At 41.5% G+C, this 20,950-nt stretch overlaps 2 protein-coding genes across 8 annotated transcripts; one reads left to right on the top strand and one right to left on the bottom strand.

The window, feature by feature from the left end:
* Positions 1 to 975: 975 nt before the first annotated feature.
* LOC113141659 (apoptosis regulator BAX-like) lies at positions 976 to 5,031 on the bottom strand. 2 transcript variants are annotated; one of them, XM_033325342.1, is made up of 6 exons: positions 4,777 to 5,031; positions 4,661 to 4,711; positions 3,302 to 3,469; positions 3,036 to 3,174; positions 2,545 to 2,649; positions 976 to 1,751 (listed from the first exon to the last, which is right to left on the bottom strand). In XM_033325342.1, the coding sequence occupies exons 3-6, from the start codon at positions 3,442 to 3,444 to the stop codon at positions 1,614 to 1,616; spliced, it is 525 nt and encodes a 174-aa protein (XP_033181233.1). In that variant the 5' UTR covers positions 3,445 to 3,469; positions 4,661 to 4,711; positions 4,777 to 5,031; the 3' UTR covers positions 976 to 1,613. The 2 variants fall into 2 exon arrangements, with proteins under 2 accessions (XP_033181233.1, XP_026181992.1); XM_026326207.2 differs by having other exon boundaries at positions 4,661 to 4,691; positions 4,777 to 5,030.
* Positions 5,032 to 10,345: 5,314 nt separating this feature from the next.
* LOC113140725 (proteasome activator complex subunit 3-like) lies at positions 10,346 to 20,527 on the top strand. 6 transcript variants are annotated; one of them, XM_026324694.1, is made up of 9 exons: positions 10,362 to 10,476; positions 12,879 to 12,933; positions 13,739 to 13,790; positions 14,191 to 14,242; positions 15,710 to 15,825; positions 17,486 to 17,554; positions 18,446 to 18,568; positions 18,661 to 18,744; positions 19,662 to 20,527. In XM_026324694.1, exons 3-9 carry the CDS (start codon positions 13,779 to 13,781, stop codon positions 19,689 to 19,691), a joined length of 486 nt encoding a protein of 161 aa, XP_026180479.1. In that variant the 5' UTR covers positions 10,362 to 10,476; positions 12,879 to 12,933; positions 13,739 to 13,778; the 3' UTR covers positions 19,692 to 20,527. The 6 variants fall into 6 exon arrangements, with proteins under 6 accessions (XP_026180478.1, XP_026180479.1, XP_026180477.1 ...); XM_026324693.1 differs by lacking the exon at positions 12,879 to 12,933 and having other exon boundaries at positions 10,346 to 10,476; XM_026324692.1 differs by lacking the exons at positions 12,879 to 12,933; positions 13,739 to 13,790 and having other exon boundaries at positions 10,373 to 10,476; positions 18,452 to 18,568.
* Positions 20,528 to 20,950: the final 423 nt, after the last annotated feature.

The following is a 20,950-nucleotide window of genomic DNA, read 5'->3' as shown; positions in this document are numbered from 1 at the left end:
CCTATAGTGTTGTGGCGTTTCCAGGTGTTCCAGTTTCCATTAGAAAACTTCACACACTAATGCTGTTTTGGACAGCAGGAGCAGCAGCTTACAGACTTGCAAAATATTTGAGTGTATTTTATAAGTGAGAGTAGCTGTAACCCACACCTATAATCTGTTTTAACTGACTGGGATCCAGATTTGCAACTCCTGACTCCACTTTTGTTGAGGTCATTGGATGAGGATTGGGGTTTGAGATTTTTCTAAACTACACTGTGAATGTTTGCATGATATATTCAGTGTGAACAAGAAAGACACAATAATTTGTTTCTTAATAGCTAAAATATTGTTCTTGTTCATGATTTTAAAATTAAAATGTGGCTTGATCTTCATCTGAGACAAATCTATATATAAATGCAGGTAATTTCAAAGGGTTCACTTAGTTTTCCTTGATAAAGCATATACTTTAATAGTGAGATTATTTCTAAAGAAGCTCAGACATAGTTAACCATGTCAGTCGGTCTCCATCTTTGGTGAAAACGTGATCATTCTGCCAGTCTGAGCCAAAAGGCAGTAAGTGCTCAAAGTCAGCCTTAGACATGGCTTTAATATTCATTTACTGGTGTACTGTTTGTACAGTTACTCTTGTAATTAACAGAGCAGAGGCTATTGAATAACAAAGGGAAACCTTCCATGTCATTTCATCATATATCATAAAACAACAAACAAAACATACTGTCAAATAGTAAACCATCAGAGTTAAGAGTACAACAGCATTTTCCTAAGATAAGAGTGATGGGGTTTTATATAAAATAAAAAACATGTCAATGCTGATAAAAATGTATTCCAAAACAAATTGACACACATCATTAAACATTTCCTTTGCAATGTGTTTGTAAATGGACTTCAAATATTCAAACTGGCATGTTTTAAAGAAAATTCATGCCCACTCAACACACATTAATACATTTCATTATTCATATGGTCTAATTTTTAGTTTTTCTATTTCATAATAGATATCTATATATCTGTTTAACATGCATTTTTCTATTATAAGTTATATTGCTTACTGTAAGGTGTTGCAGGTGGCTGGAATTCATTTCAGAATACAGTATAGTATGTCTTTTGTGAAAATACTAACTGCTAGTGTCTCATTCAAGTTTTTAAGTTTTGCATAGATAACACTGGAGAAGGCAGAAGGTGTAGAGTAGAGTTAGTGTGAATGGTTAAAATTTTACAAATATGAAGCAATTAATTTAATCTCATGCAAACAAGTGTTCAGGACGTGACAGCTGTGCACTTCACCAGACATGAAATAAGCCCTCTGCTAAACATTTGACACTCAGTTCTTGCTATGATTGTGTGGAAACATTTTCATCTGATACCATTTTTGTGAGGGTTTTGGGGCTGTTGGGACATTTTTGCCAGTCCTCACAACTTCAAATGGTTTTTTTTTGTTTTGTTTTGTATTTTTTTTAGAGTAAGGCTCAGGGTGTTTAGGTTAGGATTAGGGTAAGGAGTGAGGTTAGGCATTTAGTTGTGAAGGTTAAGCTTGGGGTCTAGGGAATATTTTGTCAGTGAGTGTCCTTACAAAGATAAAAATATGAGCATGTTCGTGTGTGTTCCCCACAGAGTCATCTGCTCAGTCTCCACGTGATGAAGCTTCCTAGAGCCAGGCCAGCAATGAAGATGATGACAAGACTGTAGTTGTTAGAGCTCATGGATGACATGTGCTGCATGGACGCCACCGCCAGCTCTGAGAAACTGTTGATCTGTAGACATATGCAAGGGCACAAACACACACACTCCTCAACTAAACATTCCCAGGAACCACATCAAAATCAGTTTTGTGCATTCCATAAACTACATTGGTATAATTAGCTACATCACAGAGATTTTTTACCTCTGGACTGTGGAGGTCTGACCGAACTGTCCAGTTTGTGGTATTTCTTCCTAAAGTCTGAAGACTGAATTCAAAGACTGAATAACCTCCACATAGACTACCTTCTTCAGTCAGAGGGGGTGATCGCCAACCCTAATTAACCCAAACAGCTCTGTTTTCACTATAAACATATTCCCAGCTGACCCGATGGCTGCAGCACTTTAAAGCTTCAGGTCTGTCTGTGTTTTCCACTGCTGTTTAAAAAAGTGAGGACAAGTAAAAGGTTTGATAAGAATTAGCATCAGAGCTTAACAAATCCTGCTGAGAAATGGATCCAAAACAAAACCAGACATAATTTCTTCCATACAATGACATGCAATGTTTGGTGTCCGAAAAACCAATTCCAGCAAACATGTTTGGGACTGTCTCACTGATAACATACCTTCACCAACACAGCCCCTTACTTTTGCTCTAAATGCAGGCCTTTAATTAGTAAGCAACATAATGTTAGAACTAGAGCTCTGTTAGCTTCCAGCTTATATTGTTTATGCTTCAAGGCCTTGAATGAGTCTTTAAATGTAAAGTTAAAACCTACTTCTCTAGCTGGGTTTTTCATGAGAAGGTTAGTATTTAGCCTTTAAAATGTCCATTTCATCACTCCAGCACTCAAAGAAAGAACATACCCATCCTCCATGTTCCTGAATCCAGCCTAGGAGATTGTTTTTGAAGAAATCCACAGTCCACATTAGGATTTCCCTCACTGACTGAGGAAGGCGAGCCTCCACCATCTGATGGGCACAGACATAAGGTTTATTGACAAAGAGAGGTTGCTGCTAAACTAAGGATTTCATAGCAACTACACTGTCGGATCATTGCAAATCAGTTGCAGCATACTTTAACATAAAGTGCATTTCAATCCACCTGTTTTTATGCATGACAAAGCGCATAACACACAGTAAATGGACAAAGATATGTGGACATGCGAACATTACACGTGACATGTGAACAAATCTGTTGCTGAATTTCCAAAACCATGTGCTGCTCAAAAACCTGACATATTCCTACAAGTCATGTAACCCTTATTACATTTGACACTGTTGTTGACACACAAAAACCCCACTTTAGATTTTTCCTTTGACTCAATCAGATCTGCAGCAAAGAGAAGCTGACCCACCCTGACGGCCAGTTTGCCAGCAACGTAGAAGAGTACAGCAATCCTCTCCCAAGTGATCCCATGTTCAAACACTTTGTCCGCCACTTGCTTAAACTTGTCCCACTTGGAGCCAGGGCCTTGAGCCACCCCATCAATAGCACTGCAGCAGAGACATAAAAGAAGACATTGAGAGTTCAAAAAAACATTTGTTATAAAAAACTGAGAGAAGCTTCTCAGTTTTTGATATTTTATGAGGAGCTCTGAAGTAAAGTGGCTAAGTTACCCACTCTTGAAACTCCTTGTCATCTCGCACTCTGTCACCGATAACGCGGATCATTTTGCCCAGTTGGGACACCATCTTCTGCTCCTGCTCAGTCGTTACTTCCATCTTTACTATTGGAGTGAGGGGTGGGACATCCTGTGCAGGCATGACCTTTAGCTCTTCCTCAATAACCCTGGAAGATGACAAAAAGCTAGTACACAGAACCCAAAGTGACCCTGACCTACAGTACTAATACACACTGTATTAGTACTGTAGGTAGGGGTCACTCTTTAAGTGTGTTTCTAGTTCCAGTAACTAAAGAGTGTAACCTCTCCTCCTCTAGCTGACTGACTCATGTCAATGTCAGGAGTCAGCACTATCTCCAGATTAAATTTTCATTCATATCAATAATTTAAGATTGTGGTGACATGTTGACCTATTTGTGTAATACACACAGCACAGCAACACACATAGCTGAATAGTCCTTGTTCAAAAGGAGCAGAAGGACTGGACTCAACGTACTCCGTCATTGAGACACTACATGAACCCCAAACGGGTCAGGGTGGGATCAGGTGACAAAGACTGACTGAAAATGTCTTAGTACATTCCTGCTGTGATTTAGAGAAGCACACTGCAAATGAAGCAAATGCTGCCATCAGATGTGGAGGAACGTCAATCTTGCACGAGCCACCACATTATAAGCAAGTCAGTCTCCTGTGAACTAGCTGTAGCTACTTTCACCAAAGACTGGATAAAAAAACCTACTGCTGCTGTTCTGCTTTTGTCCTGCACTAAACAGTTGGAAACAGCTTTGTTGATGTATTCCTAGATAAACTTGGAAAAGCTCCCTGTATGAGCCACTGCACATCTCGGATATAACACATGGTTGGTACAAATTACTGTAAGAGGGTAGAGCTGTTGATGCGAAATGAAACAGAAACTAAGTTTACAACACATTATTATTATTATGTAATTGATCTATGAAAATTTTCAATATATAGTGCCAAAACAAATCATGAAAGCTTGGTTTCCCCAGCTAACAAATCAAATCTTTACATTTAACAATTTAAGATTTGCCTAAAAAAATAATCTTAATGATTAATGGAGGACAATCTACCTATCTAGAAAAAGCACTTTTATGATCCATAAGAACATTTCCATGAACTGATTATTTCATATAGCAGCATTTAGTCAAGTAACAATTTTGAAAATCGAGTGAGAGATACTGATATGTGCTCATCTTGGAAGCAATCTGAAAACGTAACCAAGAACTTTTCGCAGCACACAGCACTACTTACAACGATTTACTTAATCAAAAAACAAGTTCAGAGTTTGCTTTCCACTGCTATCTAAAACAATTTGAGATGAATAAAAGGAAACTCACTGTTTGATCAGGGCTCGTCCTATCCTCTCATCTGTGGACGAAAGAACATTAGTGTGCGCCAGTTAGAAAGGTTTGATTGACAGTGTTGTCACTATTCAAGAATATTTAATATTTACCTGACATTCCGTTTCTTTCACAGGCCATAGTTCAAAAACTTCTCCCAGAAACCCTAAACCTGCTTCCTTCAGCCCAACATAAAGCTTTAAACAACATGCGCCTTCTAAAATACCGTTACCAAATTAAAGTCCGCTTCCAAGTTTGTTCTGAATTAATTTTCTTCCACTAATCGATAACTCCCGGAAACTAAAAGATACTGAAACTATATGCAATCTTTAAAAAAAAAAAACTTAGGTCAGTGGGTGGAGCTGTCCTTCACTTTAATACACCCGTGTAGAAACGTTCTTTACTTAGAATTCCTTATTGTTACTATTATTGTTGTTGTTGTGTACTGGTCGCGCGGCATCTGAGATAAGCTCTTAGGTTTTCTACCATTTTGGTTGCTCGGCCGTAATTTACGCATTTTTGACGTCATCTAATCCTTTTCTGTTTTCTTTTTTAAATAAATATGCAGGTTATATACTTAAGTGTTGTTTAACTAATGCACGACTTATTATGGTTTAATGTATGAATTATTGCAAGATGTACCATACATTCCAGTTAGTCACCATTAACTAGTGACTTTCTGTTATTAGTCAATAGATCATTAGGAAAGTGTAGCATATGCGTTTTTCCTTCCAATTAAACTGGACATCAGATGCAAACATTGGCATACTGTCACATGATGACCCATAGGCCTGCTTTGCTTTTGGTTTTCAAACTTCATGTCACTCCTCAAACGAACTAATCCATTAACATACTCTCTGAAATTTCCTGTAACCTGTCAAAATTTAGTAAAGAGGGACGGAGAAAATTTAAGAAGAAACTGATGTTCTAACAAAAAGCCCCACAAAGAAAAGAGAATCGAAAAAGGAAAGAGAATAAAAAGTATGCTTCAAATGAAACATATAGAGCAAAGATAAAATCTTACTCAAGTACAAAATATCAATAACCTGAATTTAGACAAAAGAAAAGAAATAATATAAAAACCTCTTATAGAGACAGTGTAAAACTGTTACAGGTCACTTGCTGTGATCAACAATCTGCAACTTGTTGAAATTCCACCTGAACTGTCTGATCTCAACATACTGGAGAGACATCTCATAGCAAAGTGCATACCATTTGCTAAGATCATTCCTCTTCCCAAAGGCAGACAGACAGCAATACATGGTAATGTGCTCTCTGTTCCATCTGAGGTCCAGGAAACAGTGGCTGCTCTGTCCAGACTGAGAAGTGAATCACAGGTCATGAGAATGAAACTGAAGAGACGATTGTGTTACAGAGGTCATCAACTGTTCCAGACTGTAACCTGGTCAAAACATGTACAGGCTCTGCATAAACTGAAACAGATCCATCCACAGTATGAGGATGTAAGTATCAGAGATGATGGTGAGTTATGTCACCCAACACTTCCTGATGAGGAAGATGATGATGGAGATATGATCATCTGGAGATAGATAGATGTGAACACAGTACACTACATGAGACAGAAAACAATCCTGAACATGAGCAATAACACTTTGACATGCTACATGATGATGATGAACCTAAGCAGCAGGAACAGGAAGGTGCCATGCCCAACTCATGTCTTCAGCCACCTGATGTTGCAGAGGAAATATTATGTTTTAGTGAAGGAATCTACTCTGTTGCCCCTGCTGAAAGAAACAACCCAGTCAGTTTTTTTCCAAACACATAAACTGGAGGCCATGGCTTTTCTTGTTCAGTTCCCTACAGGTCAAAACATACTGGATGAAGAGAGATGTATTAAATTAACAACAATTTGTTTACTTATGTGTCTTCATAAAACTCCATATACATAAGTGTTAGTTAGAAATGCGGCTCTACTGAAAATTGTTGATAATTTCATAGTTAAAAGCAATTCTACTGTTAATATGTAAATATTACTTTTTATTATAATTTCACCAGTCACATTTATCCATCCATCCATCCATCTTCTTCCGCTTATCCGGGGCCGGGTCGCGGGGGCAGTAGCCTAATCAGGGATACCAGACTTCCTTCTCCCTGGACACTTCCTCCAGCTCTTCAGGGGGGACACCGAGGCGTTCCCAGGCCAGCCGGGAGACATAGTCCCTCCAGCGTGTCCTGGGTCTTCCCCGGGGCCTCCTCCCGGTGGGACATGCTGGACCTGGGGACACCTCCCCAGGACGGCGCCCAGGAGGCATCCGAAACAGATGCCCGAGCCACCTCAACTGACTCCTCTCGATGTGGAGGAGCAGCGGCTCTACTCCGAGCTCCTCCCGGGTGACCGAGCTCCTCACCCTATCTCTAAGGGAGCGCCCGGCCACCCTGCAGAGGAAGCTCATTTCAGCCGCTTGTATCCACGATCTTGTTCTTTCGGTCATGACGCAGAGCTCATGACCATAGGTGAGAGTAGGAACGTAGATTGACCGGTAAATCGAGAGCTTCGCCTTCCGGCTTAGCTCCTTCTTCACCACAACGGACCAGTACACGACCACATTACTGCTGCCGATGCCCTGATCCGTCTGTCAATCTCGTGTTCCGTCCTTCCCTCACTTGTGAACAAGACCCCGAGATAATTAAACTCCTCCACTTGAGGCAGGATCTCTCCCCTGGCCTGGAGATGGCAAGCCACCTTTTTCCGGTTGAGTACCATGGCCTCGGACCTGGAGGTGCTGATTCTCATCCCAGCCGCTGCACCCTCGGTTGCAAACCACCCCAGCGCATGCTGGAGATCCTGGCTCGATGGAGCCAACAGGACAACATCATCTGCAAAAAGCAGAGATGAAATCCTGTAGTCCCCGAACTGGACTCCCTCCGGCCCCTGGCTGCGCCTAGAAATTCTGTCCATAAAAGTAATGAACAGAACCGGTGACAAAGGGCAGCCCTGCCGGAGTCCAACGTGCACTGGGAACAGGTCTGACTTACTACCGGCAAAGCGAACCAAGCTCCTGCTCCGTTTGTACAAAGACCGGGTAGCCCTCAGCAAAGGGTCCCGGACCCCATAGTCTTGGAGCACCTCCCACAGGATGTCACGAGGGACCCGGTCGAATGCCTTCTCCAAGTCCACAAAACACATGTGGACTGGTTGGGCAAACTCCCATGAACCCTCGAACACTCCCAAGAGTGTGTAGAGCTGGTCCAGTGTTCCACGCCCAGGACGGAAACCGCATTGTTCCTCCTGGATCTGAGGTTCGACCACCGGCCGGATCCTCCTCTCCAGCACCATGGCATAGACCTTCCCCGGGAGGCTGAGGAGTGTGATCCCTCTATAGTTGGAACACACCCTCCGGTCCCCCTTCTTAAAAAGAGGAACCACCACCCCGGTCTGCCAATCCAGGGGTACTGTCCCCGAACACCACGCAATGTTGCACAGGTGTGTCAGCCATGACAGCCCAACAACATCCAGAGACTTGAGGTACTCAGGACGGATCTCATCCACCCCCGGTGCTTTGCCACTGAGGAGCTGCCGAACTACCTCAGTGACTTCGGCTTGGGTGATGGATGGATCAGCCCCCGAATCCCCAGCCCCTGCTTCCCTTATGGAAGACGTGTTGACGGGATTGAGGAGATCCTCGAAGTATTCCTTCCACCGTCCGACAATATCCCCAGTCGAGGTCAGCAGCTGCCCACTTCCACTGTAAACAGTGTTGGTAGAGCACTGCTTCCCCCTCCTGAGGCGCTGGACGGCTTGCCAGAATTTCTTCGGGGCCGACAGGTAGTCCTTCTCCATGGCCTCACCGAACTCCTCCCATACCCGAGTTTTTGCCACCGTCACTGCCTGGGCTGCAACACGCTTGGCCCTGCGATACCTGTCAGCTGCTTCGGAAGTCCCACAAACCAGCCAAGCTCGGTAGGACTCCTTCTTCAGCTTGACGGCATCCCTTACCTCTTGGTGTCCACCACCGGGTTCGGGGATTGCCGCCACAACAGGCACCCGAAGCCTTACGGCCACAGCTCCTAGCCGCCACGTCGACAATGGAGGTGGAAAACATGGTCCATTCGGACTCAATGGCCCCAGCCTCCCCCGGGATCTGGCTGTCTCGGAGGTGTGAGTTAAAGACCTCCCTGACAGTGGGTTTGGCCAAACATTCCCAACAGACCCTCACAATACGTTTGGGCCTGCCAAGTCTGTCCCACTTCCTCCTCCGCCAGCGGATCCAACTCACCACCAGATGGTGATCAGTTGACAGCTCTGCCCCTGTCTTCACCCGAGTGTCCAAGACATACGGCCGAAAGTCAGATGACACAACTACAAAGTCGACTGATCATTGACCTCCGGCCTAGGGTGTCCTGGTGCCATGTGCACTGATGGACACCCTTATGCTTGAACATGGTGTTCGTTATGGACAAACTGTGACTAGCACAGAAGTCCAGCAACAGAACACCGCTCGGGTTCGTATCGGGGAGGCTGTTCCTCCCAATCACGCCCCTCCAGGTTTCAATGTCGCTGCCCACGTGAGCGTTGAAGCCCCCCAACAGAATTATGGAGTCCCCGGTAGGAGCACCTTTCAGCACCCCCCCGAGAGACTCCAAAAAGGCCAGGTACTCTGCACTGTTGTTCGGCCCATAGGCCAAAACAACAGTGAGAGACCTATCCCCGACCCGAAGGCGCAGGGAAATGAGTCTTTCACTCTGGGGGGAAAACTCCAACACGTGGCGGCTGAGCTGGGGAGCTATGAGCAAGCCCACACCAGCTCGCCGCCGTTCACCGTGAGCAACTCCAGAGTAGAAGAAAGTCCAGCCCCTCTCAAGGAGCTGGGTTCCAGAGCCCAGGCTGTGCGTGGAGGTGAGCCCAACTATCTCTAGTCGGTACCGCTCGACCTCCCGCACAAGCTCAGGCTCCTTCCCCCCCAGTGAGGTGACATTCCATGTCCCTAGAGCCAGTTTCAGCATCCAGGGATTGGGTCGCTGAGGTCCCTGTCCTCGACCACTGCCCGATCCACTATGCACCGGCCCCTTATGGATCCTCCTGCGGGTGGTGGGTCCACAGAAGGGCGGCCCCACGTCACTCTTTCGGGCTTTTCCCGGCTGGGCCCCATGGGGGGAGACCCAGCCACCAGGCGCTCGCCTATGAGCCCGAACCCCAGGCATGGCTCCAGGGTGGGGCCCCGGCTTCGCCATGCCGGGCGACATCACGGTCCTCGATTGTCCTTCCATAAGGGGTCACTGAACCACTCTTAGTCTAGTCCGTCAACTAGGACCTGTTTGCCTTGGGAGACCCTGCCAGGGGTATATAGCCCCGGACAACATAGCTCCTAGGATCATACGGGCACTCAAACCCCTCCACCACGATAAGGTGGCGGTTCAAGGAGGAGATCAATCATTCAATCATTTTTAATTTCACAATACTTTTATTCATATTTATTTCATAAATTGTTAAAGATCAAATGTTAATGATTTAAAAAAATGAAAGATGATGTCGTCACACACTCCACAATGGGGATGAATCGGATGTCCATCAAAGCTTCGTCAGAGAGGGCGGGAACAGCAGGGAGAGCGTTCATGACCCTGGTGCAAACCTTAACCGCTCGCTCCATGTGAGAAAACCAAACGCACTTGTCGAGTTTGCTTGTCGCTTTGTGATTACGTAGCTAGTTTGTGGGTGGTGTGCTGTGCGTGTGGCTGCGACTCGGAGTTCGGGGCAAAGGCTCAGTTTTGCCGAACAGCTGAGCGGGTCCTGACAGGTATTTTCTGCCATGTCGTCTCTCCTGAAGCTCGACAGCGAACTGAAAACCAAGGTGAGGGCGGCTCTGTGATGGGCTTGTATCGAACCTCCCTGCCGGTACCGCTTAGTCTCAAACTCGGCTTTTTTTTTCAGACAGACTTTGTTTTTACCGCTGTCCTTAACTCACATTGTTCAGTGTCTTGAAGGATGAACAGTAACATCTGAAAACCACAGTAAAAACATGAGCACAAACGTACCATATATATTTCTTCTGTAATAAATCGACAAATCCTGACATTTTTAACACAGAGCAGCCATTTACCCGTTGAAGATAACTAATATTGAGATTGTGTTGTCTTGTGCTTATTTAGCATGTATTTTATGGCTTTAACATGCTTTACATAAGTCAGTCATAAACAAAGCATATGAGGGTTTGAAGCAGATTCCCTTAAATATAATTTAATTCGTTAGCATTTGAGTATAACCACCAAGTAGCTAAGGGCATGGGCATTTTCTACCCACATTTTAGAGACCAACCAGTTAATGGATTCTTTAATAAACTAATTGTCAGCTGACGATGATGAAAATAATGGTTAGTTGCAGTTCTAACATGCATATATGGTTTGTTGTTGTTTACGTTTGTGTGTACCACCTTGGCATTTATTTTTGCATTCTTAGAAAATCAAGCTATAAAAACCACAGACTCACTGTCACTGTGGATAATAGTCTTTACCTGAAGTGTTAAAAAAATTGGAAAAATTTCTTCTTGCATCATTGAGGTTTTCTAACTCCACTTCTGTTGGCAGATGGATATGTTCAGGGAGCAGATTAGTAGTGAAGTGGGTATCTTTAATGACAACAGACTAGCAAAAACTTCCTTCAGCATTTTGATTCTTGCTGCTCTTTCTCTTTTCTCTCTGCTTTGGTTCAGTTCACAAAACGTTCTCCCCTGTTTGCGGTTGTAGGCTGAGTATCTGGTCACAAGCTTTTTCCCTCAAAAACTGCTGGAGCTGGATTGCTTCTTTAAGGTGCATTTGCTGAGTAAAATCCCAGGTCAAACACATCATAACATGTGGAGATTATTAATAATACAGCTGTAGGTTAGTTCAGAGGTGGGCACTGAGGGCCACAGCCCTGCTTGTTTTCCAACTATGCCTGCCTTTGCCAATGCTGATTACCTGGGTCAGGTATGTTCAGCCAATCACGAGCTGGAAGATACCAATACATTTTGTCTTCTCCCACTGTATGCTAAGCTGCTATGTGCCTTATGCTATTTGTACTTGTTTATCTTTTTTACTTAAGTTTATTTTTGCATGCCCATATTGTAATTTTTACATTGCACTTTTTAGTATTTAGTGTTTATCTGTATGCACCAAGGGTCTGAGAGTAACAAAATTTAGATTCTCTGTATGCACCGTACATGTGGTAGAATTGACAATGAAGCAGACTTTGAAACTTTGAAACCTCCATCCTCATTTGAGATGGTATGTTCCAGCTTGTGCTTGGCTGAACACACCTGATCCAGGTGATGGCGCAGAGATAGTTGGAAAACAAGCAGGGCAGTGGCCCTCGAGGAACATGGATTGCCCACCGCTGGATTAGTCCAATCATCCACTGTACTCTGTATTATCCTGTAATCCTGTATGTTCGTGGTGAGGGGCAACCATTGAGACAACCACTCTGAAAATGTCAAACTTGCAAAATGAAAAAAAAAGAGGAATGAAGTGTTTAAAATTGAATACAGCAGACATGTTATACAGCTGTAGGTAATAGTACTGGTGGCTGCACTGCAATTAGTTTAATCTGTAAACTATGTTTAATCAATTTTATTACATATTTGATTGCAGCAGGACAGCATTAAAACAGTGAAGATTTGCAAACCTTCATCCATGAGCAAACAAATTTTTGTAAGAAAAATTCAAAAACATCTTTTCAGATTGACAGCTTTGGCTTTCAGTCATAAAGTCACATGATCTGAACATCTCCTGGGCCTACAGCTGGTATTCCTATATGCGAGATGTACCCTGGGTTTTTATAGCTGCTGAGATTATTAGTTAGATTTCAAGGAAGGCAGTTAGCAACCTGAATTCCTGATTTGATGCTAGGAAGTGTCATGTAAATAAAGAGGAATGTGAGAAAACGTATGCAGACTTCCCAGAGTAATGGGCTCATTGACTCGCACATAGTTAACATAGCCAAGGAGTGTTGAAGGGTTTGGTCCCAGTAGATAAAACACCCACACCCCCATCTGAACTCAAGACTGTATAACGGTATAATATTCAATTTACTAGAGTGTAATACTATTCAATTTTTTTGTAAATACTTTATCGGTATTTTATTTTTTACTGTTACTATTTTTTATCTTTTTGTCTTGTCATAACCTTTGCTGCTATAACATTGCAAATGTTCTTGCTGTGGGACAAATAAAAGTTCATCTTACTTTATCTTACATTCACTGGACCATTAACTGTGAAGATGAAGCTGGGTCTACTGGTTGTTCCTAATATTTAGGAGAGCTGCACGCATGGAGGTTAGTGGAGACATAAGGACACACAGTCAGTGGAATAATAAATGTTCATTGAATGACAGTGACTGTTGGGGTCATGAGGTCAAAAGTATAATTGTTGCCATTGTGTAACATGATTTGAAGACAATAACATGTTTGTGTAAGACGTTTTCAGGCTATCTTACTAGATAGGCCACATAACCTTTTTACCTATGTAAATGATGAGCTGAAATTCCTAACTGCACCCACGCATCATGTGCCTTGTTTGTTCCTCACTATAAAAATAAAAGACTGCTGGGTGAAGAGGGAGTCAAGGTCGCATGGAGGAGAGAAGAAAGTCTCTTCTCTCCGTCTGCAACTGAGGCCTTTTTCACTTGCAGGCATATACTCGTGTGTTTCATTGCCTTCAGGGAAAAGAATCATGTCAGTGTAGCGTAAACCTGACAGTGACCTTATTAAAAGATAGTGACTTTAGCAAAAATCTATTTTTTTTTTTACATTATTTGGAATGCACAATAAAATGCACACTCTTTCCACAAAAAGAAGGTCCTCATAGCTTCAGCAATGACTGGAAAAATACAGCAGTAATGATCCTCTCAGCAAAAGCAGTTTTGGAGATTAACTATCCTTGTTTCATTCACTTTGAACTAATAAGACACTAATCAGTGTGTTGTTGCCCATACTGAATACATCATTCAAACATTCAAAGACTGTGTGGGAATAATATGTTTAATGCCTACAGGCATCAAAAAAGGGAAGGGAGTCAGAAATTTGACAAACTGTTTATAAATAGACATGATTTCACATTGTGGCATCTCTCCTTTGACAGTGGGCACCAAGGTTAGGAAACTCTGAAGACACAATGAAGAATGATCAGTGAGGTGAAGCTCATTGAATTAATATGTATTTGTTTATTATAAATTGAGATGTCTGGGGACATAAGGGGGACATAAGTATTATTTTTAGTCTTGACAATTTGGATATCTGTGCCTAATATCATGGCAGTCCATCTAACGTTATTGATATTTCAGTATAAGCCAAAAATGTCAATGTGCTGGTGGCACCAGAGAAAAAGTCAGAGGATTGCCAGAGTTACTGGGATTCATTCTTTATCAACTTTGAATGTCTGGACAAATATTTATGCCAATCCATCCAATAGTTGATAAGATATTTCATTTTGCACCACAGTTGTGGATTTAGGGTATTGACTGACCAACATTGCCACTCGAAAGAGCCACATTACTAGCAGGCTAGAAGTGACATCTTCTGTTTGTGCTGCAGAAAACCAAGAAGAGAAAACTAGAAGATAGAGTTGCTGACGAGAGCTGGCAAGGTAAAAGAGGCCATTTGAAAAGATTCTTTTAATGCGGGTGAGGAGGGGAGAGGAGTGGAGAGGGGGATTGTAAGTCCTTTCTGAAGTACTCCCTTTGTTCCTTTGTCTAATAGCATATATCATTAATGCTGAAACAATTGATATTTCACAGAAAATTAATTCATAGCTATTTAAATAATCAGTTAATCTTTCCTGAATAGTCAGTGCTTCCAGCTAGATATACCCATATAGTGGATATATTAAGGTTTTAGATCAGGGTTGCTCAATCCTGGTCCTTCAGGGACATTGTCCTATTTATTTTCCAAATATCCCTGATCTACCCACTTCTGATTACAAGGATCTGATGTGTTCAGCCAGTCATCCAAGCTGGTATCTTCCATCTTCTGATTGGCTGAACACACCAGATCCTTGTAATCAGAAGTGGGTGGGTCAGGAATATTTGGAAAACAAGCAGATTAAGTGGTTAGCTGGATCATTTTGTTGATGATTTGACATTTTTCTGGATCGGTTAGTTCCTTTAAAGTCATTTTTGTCAAAGCAACAAAGCTGCAATCTCAAACCTAAGGTTTTAAGGTTTAGCCATTGTAAACAGGATAACCTTTTGTATATAATCAATGTTAGACCAGGAAGTCCATTCAACTATAAATGCACAGTTTTTACGTGAGCAATCCGTTGACACTGGGGCGATTATAATAAGAAGCTTTTAGAATACAGAGTGTGCTGCGTGAGCAGCCGGACCCTTTGGCTCATCCAACCTGTTCTTAATATAAAGATTTAGTAAGGGCTCGTCAGCATCTCATATTAAATGCTGAATGAAAAAGAGTCGTGCACTGAATAATACACTGTGTTTCTTAGCGAGTGGCAGTTTCTCGTTACACAATATTCCTTTCAGCAATGCAGAACATTTAGGGAAATATGTATCTGGCTCTTAAACATTTTTCCTTGTTTCATTGTTTCCCTTGGCCACTTGCATGTGCCGTATATGAAGCAGGCTTTTCATGCCATCGTTGATAATACAAATGTGCAGTCAGTAATTCTATGTATGTAAATCAGCACCAGACTTAAATCCCCTGTTTTTTTTTTTTTTGTTTTTTTTTTTCATGATGTGACAGGAGCATTGGCCTACACACAGGTGAAAATAAAGGCACCAGCAAGGGCCTACATTAGTTTCTGTCTGACTGCTTCCTATATGTTCTAAGGACAAGTTGAATTCATTTATTAATTAAATTAATTTATCTGATACCTATTAGTCTACAAATAATGCTTGTATAGATAAAAGTAGGTCTGTTTTCAGAATATTCTCAGATGGTTAAATCCACCTCTCAAGACTCAAAATAACTGAATGTCCTAGTTCATGATTAGAACGTCCACCATTACTCTTTTGATCTTGGATCTTTTAAGATAAATATGGAGAATGGCTCCCAAGGTTGTTCACCCCTGCTTTAGAGTGTTTGTGCTTGGTTCCAGGGGAAAACAACACATTGATGATACCAGAGTGGATGATGAAATGTAACAACAGACTGGTGGAGCTGATTGAACGTGTTCAACCAGAGATCAGGATGCTGATTGAGAAGTGTAACACAGTAAGTGTCTAGACAAACACACACACAGTATTTTTCTGTTATACTGATATACAAACATGAGTCGAGTCACCAAAACACAACTACACTACTATAAGGTGCTTCTAAACAGACTTCTCTACATAAAAGCTACTTAGATTTCTGTGTGATAATCTGAAGTTTAAATATCACCATTCATCATCACTCGTCACGACTGTGGCACAGTGCATCTCAATTAATTAGAATATCATAACAATAAAAGTTGTTTTATTTCAGTAATTAAATTCAAAAAGTGAACCTGATATAATATATAGAGTCAGTACACACAGACGGATGTGTTTGAAGTGTTTTTTCTTTTAATTTTGATTATTATAACTTACAGCTAATAAAAACCCAAAATTCAGTATCTCAGAAAGTTAAAATATTACTTAAGACCAATGGAGAAAAAAAAGGATATTTAACACAGAAATGTTGGACTACTGAAAAGTATGAACATGTACATGTACTCAATACTTGGTCAGGGCTCCTTTTGCTTGAACTACTGCAGCATGGAGGCATCAGTCTGTGGCACTGCTGAGATGTTACAGAAGCCCAGGTTGCTCTAATAGGGACCTTCAGCTCTTCTGCTGTTGCATCTGGTGTCTTGGATCTTCATCTTCACAATACCCCATACTTTCTCTATGGGGTCAGGCAGCTTTTCTAGTCAATCAAGCACAGGGATACCGTGGTCCTTAAACTGGGTACTTTTGGCAGTGTGGGCAGGTGCCAAGTCCTGCTGGAAAATGAAATCAGCATCTCCATAAAGCTGGTCAGCATGAAATGCTCTAAAACCTGGTAGACAGCTGCGCTGACCTTGGACCTGATAAAGCACAATGGACCGACACCAGCAGATGACATGGGTCCCCAAACCACCACTGACTGTGGAAACTTTACACTGGACCTCAAGCAACTTGGATTCTGTGACTCTCCTCTCTTCCTCCAGACTCTGGGACCTTGATTTTTTTAAATGAAATGCAAAATTTCCTTTCATCTGAAAAGTGGACTTTGGATCACTGCACAACAGTCCAGTCCATTTTGTCCTTAGCCCAAGTAAGACGCCTCTGACATTGTCTGGTTCAAGAGTGGCTTGACACAAGGAATGTGACAGTTATAGACCATGTCCTGTGTGTGGTGGCTCTTGAAGCACTGACTCCAGCTGTAGTCTACTTCTTGTGAATCTCCCCCACATTGTTGAATGGGCTTTGTTTCACAATCCTCTCAAGGCAGCAGTTATCCCTGTTGCTTGTGTTGTATTTGCTAAAGTTCATTTGAACTGAACCAGTTAGGGGTGAAATCACAGTAAGTTTGGTACTACCCAAAAAGTGTGTGCCTGCCTGTGTGCGTGCAAGTGACAGTGGATTAGCAAAATTTAAGTGCAGTCAAACTGAAAATCCATCAGCAGAGGGCAGCGTGAGAAGACAGAAGTGATTCTGTTGTCCAGGTCTGAGGTGGGAATGTATCAGTGCAACATAGGATATTCAGCTTACTCCTCAGTGAATATAAAACTCATTGCGTTATTTACTTTGAAATGATTAGAATTAAATAAGTTCATGAGTATTTGACCTTTGATTTTGTAATTTTACTGTGTATAGTTATTTGCCATTTGCACTGAGTGGATCTTAACATCACCATGTTTGTATATCAGGTTAAGATGTGGGTGCAGCTGCTCATTCCGAGAATAGAAGATGGTAAAAACTTTGGAGTCTCCATACAGGTCAGTCTTTACTGACTGCTTCATTTCAGTAGTTTAACATATTTCAGAAACAGCTATGAAGCTACAGTAACTATTAGTTAACCCTTAAGCTTACATAGATGGTTCTTTTAAGTTTAAGTAACATATTTAGAATATCTAACTAGTACTAATTGTAAAGCTCTAGTCAAATGTCTGTCATCTTCTTGACATACCAAGTTCATTTTGTCTTTGCAAAAGCAAAAATCTGATTCCACAAAATACATACATAGGAATAGAATGTATAAATGAACTATTTTACAATGTATTTGTCAAAATGTTGAACTTGAAGAGTAATTTTGTTTGAATGAATTAAATGTGCACTCAGTAACACTACTGGCAAGTAGTTACTGTGTTTGACACTGGAGGGCAGCACTGACAAGTGGTGTGCAGTCAGATGACGTTAAACAATAGGTCTTTGTTCTTGAAGCAAAACGCTCACACAGATGATGAAAGTGCAGTCAGACCTCTGCATCTTGGTCATCTGTTGGGATAGAAACAATTTTACTATTTATTTACTATTGAATATCTTTTTTTAGGTTCACAACTCCCATAATTAGTAGCCTAAATGAAAATCTGTAATATAATCAGTAGGCCAGGTAACTGCAGTACCAAATGCCCATGAGCTTACCAGTATTTTGGTTTTGACCAATTAAACCACTATTAATTGAAGGAGCTTTTCCCTGCTCACTCTGTTAATCATGCAGGATTGAAATATTATTAGGGTTAAAACAGTCATATGGAGATTATATTATGGTCATAGATTATGAATCCACAAAATCTGTGTCAGATCTGCTTTGCAGTGGCTGTTCTCAGCATTTCTCTATGTCTGTATGTTGTTCTGTATGTTCTGTATGTTCTGCTATATGTCTGTTGGAGGAGACAGTGACAGAGCTGAGAACAGTAGAGTCAGAGGCTGCGTCGTACCTGGACCAGATCTCCAGATATTACATCACCAGAGCAAAGTTCATCTCCAAAATCGCCAAGTACCCTCACGTGGTATGTAGTGTGTAGATGTGTGTGGACTGGAGCCAAGTTCTTGTCTAAGAGTAGTGGTTGATTTAACTGAGTGTTCCCACACTACTCTGCAGGACTACAGAAGGACTTTATCTGAGATTGATGAGAAGGAGTACATCAGTTTGAAAATCTTTGTTTCAGAACTCAGGAATCAGTATGTGAGTACTCATTTATCATTTTAAACCCTCCTCAGCAATACCTAAAGTGCATGTTAGGGAGGAGCATGAGTGGTGAGCAGGGTACTGTAACCTTTCAGTGGCAAGAATTCCTCTGTACAATTCCTTCAATAAAAAGTAATTCAATATTAAGGGTCTTGGACCACTGGTCCAGCGCCTCAAGGACAATGACCTGTCGATGGAGATTTGAGTCCTGAGCTTGTTATCATCAGAGTTTTTCTTCAATATCAGAAAGAATCTGCTTTTTCTGTACAGTGTAAAAATAAACTGGACTTTTCATGATGATCAATGAAATAGATTTTCCCCCAATATTTTCAGACATAATTACTATCTGTATGTATTTTCAGTGAGTAGCTCCTCAGCTTGTTTGTGTAGAAGTGTCCATCAACCATACACTGAGTATTTAGAGTAGGCTATGTTGTAGAGACTGCTTTCACTATTTTTCAAGTTGTTTCTTTCAACATCCACCATAATCAGAAACCTGTTTATAGTTAGTATGTAGCATTTAATTACAACACTGGAAAAGCTTTGCTAGCGTGTCTCTTGTTGACTGAAACATTAATTCGGTTTTCTCAACCCAATACCAAAGCAAATTAGATGACAGAGTTCTGTGAGTCTTTGTCATTTGTTTATGTTTCTGTATTGAGATATGATTCAAACTATGTAGTTCTGATACAGTACTCCAGAGGGAAAACTTGAAGTTGTCTCTACACGACTGTATTTAATATAGCAACCCATTATCATTAAATGTGACAGTTACATTTTTAGCATTTTTCTATGCCATGTTTTACGAATAGCTAAGTGACTGAATCATCTGGGACTACTGTGATATGTGGTATAATGTGCCTGTTACCTGCACAGTTCTCATGCTAATATTTTTTGCTTGTTGCTGCTTTTAGGTGACTCTCCATGAGTCTGAAGAATATTGACACCAAGAAGTAGCAACTCTGAAGCTCTTTACTGAAAGGGTCTACAAACACACACAGACACACAAACTGAAGGTTAAACAGGAAGGATTAATAATTATCCATATTTTGGAGTATCTGATGATTTTGAGTTTTACAACTTCGGGACAGTTCATGAAGTGTAAAAGTAAGCTGTTGCTTTTAGAAATGTGTGCTTATATTCTACTGAATACTTAAACATGAATGGTGCTCACTGTTGTAAATGTTAAACCCCAGCCACTAGGTTCTCACACACACCCATGCACACATTCATCTACTGTCCCATCAGCTGTCCAGAGTTGTTGGGATCATCCCCCACTTTGGTTTGGGACTGCACTCAGCAACATGAGGTCTGACACATAACCTGCAGTTTTGGCTCTTCAGTGTTCATGGACCTGACCACAGGACTCTGCCATTAGTATTCTGAGTCATTGCTGTCACGCGACTGCCTATGTCCCCTGACTCTTATCATCTGCTGTGCTGAGTCTGAAGTGCTTTGTCTTCCTGTTTGTGTTATTGGAGTTTTGGTCTTCTTGATGCTCTGTATTTGAGCATTTATTGTCTTTTTTTAAATGGTGCAACTGCTGCTTATTTTTTTGTCTGTGTGTTTGCTTAGTATTTCTGCCCACTCTTGAAACTTTGTGCCCATCACTGTGCGACTGATTGCTCTGACAGGAAGCAGCTGCAATGCTTCACTCATAGAACTGGAATTATGTTATGCTTCACTGATGGCCATTTTTTAAAGGAAAAAATACATGGAAAAACATGTTGAATTGAGAAACTTATTTCCAACATGGTCCTGCCATAAAAAGGTTTTAGTTTTTTTTTTGTTTTTTTTTTTTAATGTGTTTTTACTCTCAACATGAAGCTATCTTCTCATCTCCTTTTTTTGTGTTTGTATCTTTGTGTCATACACTTTTAAATGTTATTGCACCACCGAGAACATCTTTTTTCCTGACCTCTTGAAATGGACATGTGGTACAGAACATGTTGTGGTGCTTAAGTAGCTGACATTTGAGGTGTATCTGTTGTTATGGATCAAGCAGGCATGAACTGGAACTCATAACAAAATGTCTGCCGCAGAGCAACTGACCCTGAGCCTCCTTTTCATTTTATAAAACAATATCTTATAGTTTCTTATTGGATCAGTGACTTCACCAGAGCTCTGATTAGACTATGCAAAACATCAGCATTGGTTTACAGGGTCTTTATGTTTAAAAAGGAGTCAACGTCTGAGCATGCAG

The sequence above is a fragment of the Mastacembelus armatus genome, chromosome 8 (genome assembly GCF_900324485.2).
Source record: "Mastacembelus armatus chromosome 8, fMasArm1.2, whole genome shotgun sequence".
NCBI lineage: Eukaryota > Metazoa > Chordata > Actinopteri > Synbranchiformes > Mastacembelidae > Mastacembelus > Mastacembelus armatus.
Note: the sequence above shows the minus strand (reverse complement) of the source record. Positions and strands in the feature narration are given on the sequence as shown.